This window comes from Chinchilla lanigera, unplaced genomic scaffold (assembly GCF_000276665.1).
Source record: "Chinchilla lanigera isolate Chin_1 unplaced genomic scaffold, ChiLan1.0 scaffold00179, whole genome shotgun sequence".
NCBI lineage: Eukaryota > Metazoa > Chordata > Mammalia > Rodentia > Chinchillidae > Chinchilla > Chinchilla lanigera.
Window position 1 is genome coordinate 1,277,907 of NW_004955580.1, and position 9,741 is coordinate 1,287,647.

Consider the following 9,741-nt stretch of genomic DNA (forward strand, 5'->3'; position numbering starts at 1 on the left):
CAGGGAAGGGACGAACCCAAAAGTGGGAGACAGAGGAGCCTTTCTGTCACTTCCAGAAAGAAGTGACACCTAAATGGAGGCCTACATGCAACTGAGGAATTGAGGCACAGAAAAGGAAGGCAGCAGCTACCCAGGGTTGTGTGCGTGTCCTCTCCTGTGAACAGTTCACACCGTGTCGGCTGCAGGAGTCCTAGGAATCTGCAGGTGGTACCTAGTAAGGAAAAGATAATCCAGCCAACGCACACAGTCAGAAGCGCTTAAAATGAACTTCCTAGGCCTTCCTACAGGAGGAACACCATACAGCGGTATCGACAGCCCTGTAGACCCAGACCCATTTAAACTCACTGAGCACAATAAGCTCAGACCTCCATCCCTATCCCGGAGAACTCGTCAAATTGTAAAACAGCTCTGACCGAACGTTGTCTCTAGGTTTGTGAAAAACAACTTCATATTTAGGATTTGCTTATGTTGGTTCCTCTTTGTGATAACTCAACAGAACTAAAGTGGCCTGCCTCCAGCAGCCCTTCATCCTCCTTGAGCACAGGGCAGAATTCAAGAAGCTAACAGAACGAGAGCCCAGGCGAAATCTGAAAAAGCTGGCTTCACTCTCATCCATGGACAGGGCTCCAGCGTTTCCCACAGCCTGGAGAATTGCTAGGAAACTCTCCTTTTCAGCCTAGGAGTTCTACATGGGAGAATACAGAATGGGCCCATGGAAGAAAAACCACACCTTAAACTCTGAGTTTATTATCCTGGGTTTTGGAGACCTGGCTGAATTGAAAATCCTCGTTTTTGGACTATTTCTAATCATGCATCTTGTCACCCTAGCAGGGCATACAACCATTGTGCTCATCACCCTCATTGACAGCTGTCTCCAGACCCCTATGTATTTTTTCCTCCGGAACCTGTCCACCATTGAAATTTGCTATACATTGGTTATTGTCCCCAACATGCTGGCCAATTTCCTGTCCAGAAGCCAGCAGATGCCCTTTCTGGGCTGTGCCCTACAAATGCATCTCTTCGTCGCCTTGGGTGGGGCCGAGTGTTTCCTGCTGCTCGTGATGGCCTATGACCGCTTCGTGGCCATCTGCAACCCCTTGCGCTACACACTCACCATCACCAGGGCCCTGTGCCTGCAGCTGCTGACCCTGGCGTGCCTCAGTGGCTTCGCTCTCTCGCTCACCCTCACAGTACTGATATTCCTCTTGCCCTTTTGTCAGTCCCATGAGATCAATCATTTCTTCTGTGACATCCCTGCTGTGCTCTTCTTGGCCTGCTCAGACACACGAGCCAACGAGGTTGCAGTCTTCCTTGTCTGCATGCTCATCCTGCTGATTCCCTTCCTGCTCATCCTGCTCTCCTATGGGTTTATAATTGCTGCCATCCTTAGGATCCACTCTGGGGAAGGCAGAAGCAAAGCCTTCTCCACCTGTGCCGGCCACCTCCTCGTCTCCCTTCTGCACTATGGCTGTGCGATATTCATCTACAGTCGCCCCAAGTCCTGCTACACTCCCGAGCAGGACAAAATTGTGTCTCTGGTCTACACCAATGTGACACCCATGCTGTACCCTATGATCTATAGTTTGAGAAACAAAGAAGTCAAGGGCGCCCTCAGGAGACTCCTGGAAAGCCGTGGCTGCTGAGGTGGCCTCTCAACACAAGCAGAGGCAGAAGGCACAGCCTGCAGCACTCACCCGGCCCCTTTGCAAGTGTAAACAGGCATCTCCCCACATGGCCTGTGGTCCCACGCCTCCCTTTAAGGGCTTTCCCTAGTTCTGAGTTCACCCGGAACTCACTGTCCCCTTTTCTGTAGTCAGAAAAATTGAATAAGCCAGGTATGGTGGCACACACCTGTCATCCCAGCACTCAGGAGGTTGAAGCGGGAGGATGGCAATGAGTTTGAATTGAGCCTGTGTTACATAGTGAGACCCTGTCTCAAAAAAATAAATAAAATAAAAACAAAAAATAAGAAAGATGGAGTAAATCCTAAAGTTTTGTGAGACATGGCACTATTTCTGTATTTGCGAGTGTTTTTCTTTCTGTCCCCTTGTGGACAGTTCCATCCATCATCCAGATCACTGTCAGGGATGTGACGAGCAGAATGTCAAAGGTGGGCTGAACAAAACCTCTCTTGCCAAAGAGCCAGGAGGGATAGAAATACAAGGAGCTCTGAGCTCCAAGTGAGCCGACCCAGAAACTGAATTCCTGCACCACCAGAAAGTGGCCTAGGCAGAGCCTGATGCCCAGCAATGCGAACGGACATGGCACTACTGGCACTGAGGGCAGCGGCACTGGGCTGTGACCTGCCCTTGCTTCCCTCGCCATGCTCACAGGGCGTGGCCCCCTCCAGGCTAGCAGCTCCTCCACCTCCACCTGCTCTCCAGGCTCCATGGGCAGAAGGAGGTGCCTCTCCTCTGCTCCCCGAGTTCCAGGCACCATCCCCTGTCTCCCTGCGCAGCCCGAGGGCTCCTTAAAGGTGAGAACTATGCTTAATGTCTGCACCCTGGCACCTGGAACTATGGGCACCCAATAAGTGGTCGCAGGACTGAACTGTGAGCGCCCCACCAGCTTTGGCACAAGACTTGGACACCTTGTGGATCAGGTCAAAGGCCAGATGCACTGATCATGAGAAAGTGTTGCTGACCCACTGCACCCCACAGGCTGCGCTGGGTGCCTGGGCCCCTGTGTTTCCCTGCACCAACACACTCAGCAGAAATCGTTCCTTGTTACAGAAATGTAACAGGCACTGGGTCTTGGAAGTATGGAGAAGTTTAAGACAAGGTCTCCGCTTGTCCTCGAGGAGCTCACAGATTGGCCTGGGCTATTAACCCCTAAAATAATTCATCTTAACACAATGGGTACTTGCTAGTCATTCATAGGAAGGGGTGACCATCCCCACCACGAGTCTCAGGATATCTGCATGTCATTGAAAGTGTCAAGGAGGAGAGGGAGCCAGGGTGCTTGATGGGGCCTTTCAGTGAGCAAATAAAAAAAAAGCAAGGCCACTTCCCCCTGCACCTTGTGTTCAGTTAACAAACAGTGTATTTCCTACGGACTGAATCCAAAAGTCATGGGACAAAAAAGCTGTTTCCAACGTTGACTGGTCCTCAATTTACCCCTTCTACCACCTCTGTGTTCACATCTAGAAGATGACCCTGTCCTCAGAGCTACCAGAGGGACACTCCTAGTTGGGGTTTTTCAGGTTCATTCTCCAGAGTCCAGCCCTATCTGGTCTTTGGTCAGTGACCAGGCCATGGAAATTGCTGAGAGAGGACTGTGACCCTTAGCTCTCCCTGGGGGCTTGCAAACCAATGCACAAGACAGAGCAGAAAATTCCCAGTGCTACCAGAGCTGTGTCTAGCAAATGGGGCCGTGGTGTCCACACCTCCTGGGGCAGTGGTGGGGATGGTATGGGACAAGGCCTGGAAAGTGACACCTGCCCAAGACCCAGTTAGCAGGTACTAAAGCCATGGGATGAAGACTAGCCACAGCAGTGTGTTTGCTCTTCCCGCTTGGACAGGAAGCTGGTCATAGTGGGACACTGTCATGAGGTCCTCCCAGAGAACTTGGATAGAGACCTCAGGGTGACCAAAGGGAAGCTAAAGTGGGTAGCTAAATTAAACCCACATGGCTTGGGAAAGAAAAAAGTAAACTGACGTGAGAAGGAGAAAAAGACAGTGATCAAATAATAATGTTCTGTCCTTCCCACACCCAGCCCAGCTCCCCATGGCTCCTGCTTCAGGGCCACATGATGCCCTTCATTTGAGCGAGTATGGCAGGTCCTCTCCTCTTGTTGCCTCAAGAAACATTAGCTCCCACTGCTCTCATCCTTGAATCCTCCTTTACTTACAAAATGAGCCAGTAAGAGGTTGACAACTGCTGAAGCTGTATGCAGATTTTTAAACATTATTTTCTTTACTCTCATATATTTACTTTTATGTAAGTTTGTTAATGAAAATCTTTACAAGTTAAAGACTGCTGATTAGTCCCCTTTGCCTAGACAGTCTGCTTACTTAGCGTGCACCTCCTCATCCTGCCCACTTGCACGTGCACACGCGTGTGCACACACACACACACACAAGATCTTCAGGGAGGCAGCACAGAAGCTCCCAATAAGAGGCAGAGGTCTCTTCCAGTCGGGGGCAGGGAATAAATTGGGCTGCAGAGCACGGAGGGGCAGGAGCCATCAGAAGGGCCCTGTGGCAGGTGGCCTCCCTGTCCAGCGGGCAGCACCTGGAGGGCCAAACTGCCAGAAGCAAAGGAATCTGCTCCATTCCTAAACAAGTTGGTCCCAGCCCCTGAGGGCGGCCTCTCTCAGTCCTCAAACAGTATTCAGAGGAAACTAAGGACAAAAGACCCCCAAGCTTCCTATCAGGCCCTGCCTGGGGTCCTGGGTCCAGTGCGAGAGCCCTCCAGAGCCCAGCAGCTTTCTGTGACCTCCAAATGGACAGCAGAATGAGATCCACAAGCCCTGTAGGTAGAGCAGGGCCCTCCCCTGGTCCACGTCAGGGGGACCTGTGCCAGCCTTGTCCCCCTCCTCAAAGGGAGAACCCTACTTAGGCCACATCTTTGCAGAACACAGGAGACACTGTGGTCCCCACACAGATAAGAGATAATGCTAAGTTAGCCTCAGGTGGCCTAGAGGGCGGAGAGGACATATTTAAGGGGATCAACTGCAAGGAAGTGAGAGACTGGCAGGCTTTGGGAATGCCTGTTGCCAAGAGAGAACAGAGGAGAAGTGGGCACCTGGGGAGCAAGGGACACCGTGAGTTTGGTTAGAGCTAGTTTGGTTCGATGCTATAGGGCTTGGTTCGATGCTATAGGACTTGGGCCTCCAAATCTGCAAATGAAACCAACCTCGGATGGAAACTATTAGAAGAAAACTACATCTATACTAAACATGTACAGATGTTTTTCTTGTCATTATGCCCTAAACAATAGACCAACTATTGCCATAGCATTTACACTGCATTAAAATTATAAGTAATCTAGAGCTCAGCAAAACTATACTGGAGGATTTGCAGAAGGGATATGCCAATACTATGACATCTGATATAAGGGGCCTAAGTATATGAAGATTTGGATACCTGATCCCCAGCCTGGAGCCAGTTCTCTGTGGATGCTAAGTCATACTCGTATTGGTTTGAAGCTTGGGAATTCAAGAAAGATCCTGAGTATCTGGCAGAGAGATACTTGTTTAACTATCACTTTCCTCAAGTTTGTACACATGGGCCCTGTCACCTCCAAGTCATAATCATTAAATATTGCGCCCTATGTGACACATTGGACAGACATAAATATATCTTTATTATATTCCAAACAAGTCTTCTCTGATAGAAAAACATAACCATTGAGACTGGCAATGTGTACGCCAGGGCTGGCAGTATGGGGAGGATTATGTGATGAGCAGTTCCCATGTGTGGAGTGTATTTTTTGTGTCCAGAAATTTTTTGTGTTGATATGTGAGTACTTGGAAGGAATAGCAGAAAAACATCTCATGTAATACTGATAAATCACTGATGAAGTGAGCTACTGGTTGCCCTCTGCTTTTTTGTTTGTTTTTAAGACAGGATCTCGCTATGCAGTTCAGGCTGGCCTTGAGCTCACTTTGTAGCCCAGGCTGGTCTCGAACTCACAACGATCCTCCTGCCTCAGCTTCCCGAGTGCTGGGATTACAGGCATGCACCACCACACCCAGCTTTGTTGCCCTCTGGAGGGACAACTTTCAAGGAAGGAGAAGCACTGTGTGTAGAACTCGGAAAGGGCTGCTTTTCAGAAGAAGCTCAAAGCCACAGAGACGAACAGAGCTATGTAGCATTGGCCCCATGGTGTCTAGCCTTTGCCCCGAGACTCAGTGACTTCAGGGAGTGCCCAGTACAACAGTTCCCACTGCATCAAGCAGAGGTGCCAATTAGAAGAACTTTCACAGGAAAAAGTTGGCCTCTAGTGAATTGTACAGAATAATTAAAACTTCTGCAAAGTAGTTCACTTGGGAACTAATTAGAAGTTTTTCTCAACAAGTAACGAATGACTTTCTTAACTGTTTTTCTTTTCACAAATGTAATATATGTTAACTTTAAAAAAATATGGGCAAGTTTGGAAAGTAAAAGCAGGGCATGGTGACACAGGCCTGTCATCCCAGGACTACGGAAGCTGAAGCACGAGGGTTGTGTTGAGTTCAAGGCCAGCCTGGGTTACAAAGTGAGTTCAACACCAGCCTGAACTGCATAGTAAAAAAAAAAAAAGTAAGTAAAAATCAAGCACAATGAAAATGAGGTATATTAGTGGATAAATAAGCTAACTCCTGCTTAATGCTTTGAACAGTGGTTGGAACATGGTAATCACCCAAAACACATTTTTGGTTATTATCATTCTATTATTAGTAGGTTTAGGAAAGTCTTTAGCTATCCAAATGTCAAATAGGTTCAATTAAATTTTCTTTTCCTATTTTTGGTTTGATTTGTATGTATTGCATGAACACATTCTAAACAATTCATATACAAAGAAACATTTCCATGTATAATAGTCTGTTAGACACTTCCTTCCATGCTTCTATTGAGATTCAGAAAAAGAGCTTAACAAGTCAGTGTCCATTGTCCATACTATTTCTATTCATGTAACAGTGATTTGTACCTCAAATTTACTCTCCAAGGCATAAGAGACTGAGGCATCCAGCAGCTATTGGAGGCTGTCCACTTCTTCATGAATTTACCCATGTGGCTACCAGGTGGCCCTGGATACGTTGCAAACCTGGCCATGTTGCAAACCTGGCCAACAGCCTCTGTTCACACGAAGCTGCCCCAACAGGAGCGCAGCGTGGGTGACCGAGAGGAATGTCGCTGAAGGAGCCAGAGTCCTGGGCAAAGCCCCAGGGTGGGCACCCACAGGGATCCGCATCCCCAGCTGGCAGCCTGGGCTGGGACCTCGGGGCGGGGCGGTGGGGCACGGGGATGGGTGTGGGCCGGGCCGGGCCGGGCTTGGCTCCTCCTGCCCCCAGAACTCAGTGCGTGGATGGGCCCGCACCGAGCCCTCGGGTGGCCCGTCCCTGTGGGCATCGCGGGCCCAGCGGCTTCCCGAGGCCTCCAGGCCCGAGGCAGGGCCTGTCCACACACCCGCCCCCCCCCCCCCGGGGCTGTGGAGGGCCTGGCCCATGTCCGCGTTCCAGAACTGGGTCTCTTGTCCCCTCAGTCCCTCCGTGGCCAAAGGGGTCTCTGGGACTCTGGGCTGAGCCAGCTTGGAGGAGGCCCGACACCTAGTGGCTTACTGCCACATGCGCATGGCGTGAGGCCCTGTGAGGAACCACCTTCCTGCCAGGCTTCAGACCTTACAGGGGGCCACTCTGCGGTGGTAAGGCCAAGGACTCTATCCCAGCAGTGGCAGCATCACCTGCACCAGCACAAACACCTGCAGCTGCAACAGCACCAGCTAAAGCACCCTGTACTGCCACCGGCTGTGCCAAGCCGGGCCACAGTGTCCCCACAAGGATCTCCTTCCGGGTGACACTGTTCCCCCTGAGCACCCAAGGACCTAGAACCAGGCTTGGGCGGGGCGCTGCCCCGGGCCTGGGGACCACCTCTGTCCACTGTGTCACGTTCTCTGCCCACCCATGGCCAGGAAGCCCAGCCTCAGCTGCCTGGGGAGCACTTGCCCGGATGGTGCGAGGTGGCAGTGCCTTCCTGCCTCCTGCTTCCTTTGTAGGACTCTGGCCCCCTCTGGAGGTCCCGCACCCCAGTGCTCTCCTGTTGGGTGGCGTGAGATCTTCTTTGTCAGCGACCTGATGTTTCCTGGTTAAATGTGAGGGACACGGGGTCCCTGTGTGCCTGGTGTTTGTGGCGGGTGGGCAGACCCGCTGGGCTCCCCTGATGGGAGGAAGGCTAACTCTCTCAGGGCTTCCCAGGGCTCCAGGGGCTGAAGGCTCTGAGCAGCCGAGCTGCAAGTACCACAGGTGCCAGGGGCTCCCCCTGAAAGGGTCTGCAGAGTCTGCTCCTGTGTGCTCTCCCCACCACCCGCAGCCCAGGTAGGTGAGGCGCGGCCGCCTCTGGCCCTGGTGGTGCGCCCGCTTCTGACGGGGCCACCAGCTTCCTGGGGAGGCCGAGAGATGCTCTGAGACCTAAGGCAGCGGGGAGCTGCTGAGCACTTTTCTGTAGGAGAATTTTCTGGCTTGGGCTTTTATGAAATGCTTCACTGCAGAGGAAATTCAGGATGGCTCTAAGTGTGGGGGGTGACGGAAACGTTCCCTAGACTGATGGTGCTACTCATTTAGAACATACCCGGGTCTCCAGTCACGACGCTGTGTGCTCCTTAAACACACAGGATTTTGTCAGTTAGGCTCAGTAAACAACAGAAAGGAACGGAGAGCAGACAGAAGGCATGGCCCATAGCACAACCCCGGGAGCCCACACCCTCGGCTGGCTCCAGTGACACTGACACTCCTTGAGGCCTGGCAACTCTTTCTTCCTGGGGGTGCGGCTGTGAGCCCTATGTGGCACCCTCCCCGCGTGGGGCCTCCCACACTGAAGCCACGCAGGTGGGGCGCCAGGATGCAGTTCTAAGCAGCACTGCCGCAAGAGGAAGAGCCCGCCGAGGGTGACACCTCTTGTGTGTAGGGGCAGGCTGGCGAGGACAGCTGCAGATGGGCAGAGCCCGAGCAAAGGCCCAGGGGCCTGGTTTCCCACCTCAGCAGGAGAATATCTGCCGCATCCTGCCCACCTGCCCACCGCTTGGGAGCCCTCATGACCTCTGTGCTGTTTACATCCACCTGTTTGTTGAGTTTCCTCACTCTGCGTCTGGCGCAGTCTGTAAATGCGTCCCCTGTGGGATAAAGCCATCATCCTCAGGGACAAGAGCGAGAAAATCGATGCTGTAGTGGAAAAGAAACTCAAAGATGGAGTCATTGCTCGGCTTTATTTTTGACAGTGACACACCTTTAATCACATCGTCTGCCCACCAACAGGGAAACAAAACAAGCAGGCCAGAAGCACCCAATGATTAACTAGCAGAGGCAGAAAATTTGGGGATCTGAGAACACGGCAAATAATGCAAGAACCAGAGCCTAGTGAAGAATGTGCTGTCTGGCATGGGCCACAGTGGCTTCAGCCCTCCCTTCCTACGAAGAAACGAAGGGAGATGGGGGCCCCAAGAAGTTCATGATGTTGAAGACAAGGATAAGGTCGTTAAGGAAGGAAGTGAGCACTGGTTGGAGTTGTCCAGGATCTTCCACAATCCATGTCCTAAGAGACAGAGGAAACACAAGCTGAGTAATGGTAGGTAACTGTCCCCAAACACCGTTTAGACTAACACTAAGGGGCACTCTTCTCTCCATTAGAGCAGCCCTCCTTGTACTTTGGCCACCCTCCCCGCAAAGCCAAACCCGCCCAGGACTGACACAACCAGAATGCTGCCGGTCATGGTGAGCTCCCTGTCAATGCTGGGGTATTCGTCGAAAATAGCCAGGAATCCTTGGGCGATCTCCGCCTCGATGGGAGACTCGAAAAGCACCCTGAGGGTGCTGACGGACAGAGGTTAAGGCACAACCCTCTGCCAACCAGGCCCTCCTTCCCGGGCAGCTCTCAGGCTGCGCCCACCTCCACCGCCACCCCCTCTTCTCCCCCAAGCCGCCACCCCCACCCCACCGCCTCAGGCCGGGCCCGCCCCGCCCCGCCCCACACGGGCTCTTCTTCCTCTCCCGCCTCGCCCGCTCTCCCTCCAGGGGCACCCCGCTCCCCTGCTGGTCTCCATCCC

The 9,741-nt window shown here is 52.2% G+C and overlaps 1 protein-coding gene and 1 long non-coding RNA gene across 2 annotated transcripts; one reads left to right on the forward strand and one right to left on the reverse strand.

Moving 5' to 3' along the window:
- Window positions 1-704: 704 nt before the first annotated feature.
- On the forward strand, window positions 705-1,643 carry LOC102010752 (olfactory receptor 10V1-like). Its single transcript, XM_005414226.1, has one exon. It carries the CDS (start codon window positions 705-707, stop codon window positions 1,641-1,643), a length of 939 nt encoding a protein of 312 aa, XP_005414283.1.
- Window positions 1,644-8,885: 7,242 nt separating this feature from the next.
- LOC102008904 lies at window positions 8,886-9,506 on the reverse strand. Its single transcript, XR_265090.1, has 2 exons — window positions 9,386-9,506; window positions 8,886-9,230 (listed from the first exon to the last, which is right to left on the reverse strand). It is a non-coding gene; the product is annotated as an uncharacterized LOC102008904 (long non-coding RNA).
- Between the last annotated feature and the right edge of the window lie 235 nt (window positions 9,507-9,741).

Bases quoted from the DNA above. Each gene is read 5' to 3' on its own strand.
- LOC102010752 (XM_005414226.1), top strand. From the start codon at position 705: ATGGGCCCATGGAAGAAAAACCACACCTTAAACTCTGAGTTTATTATC.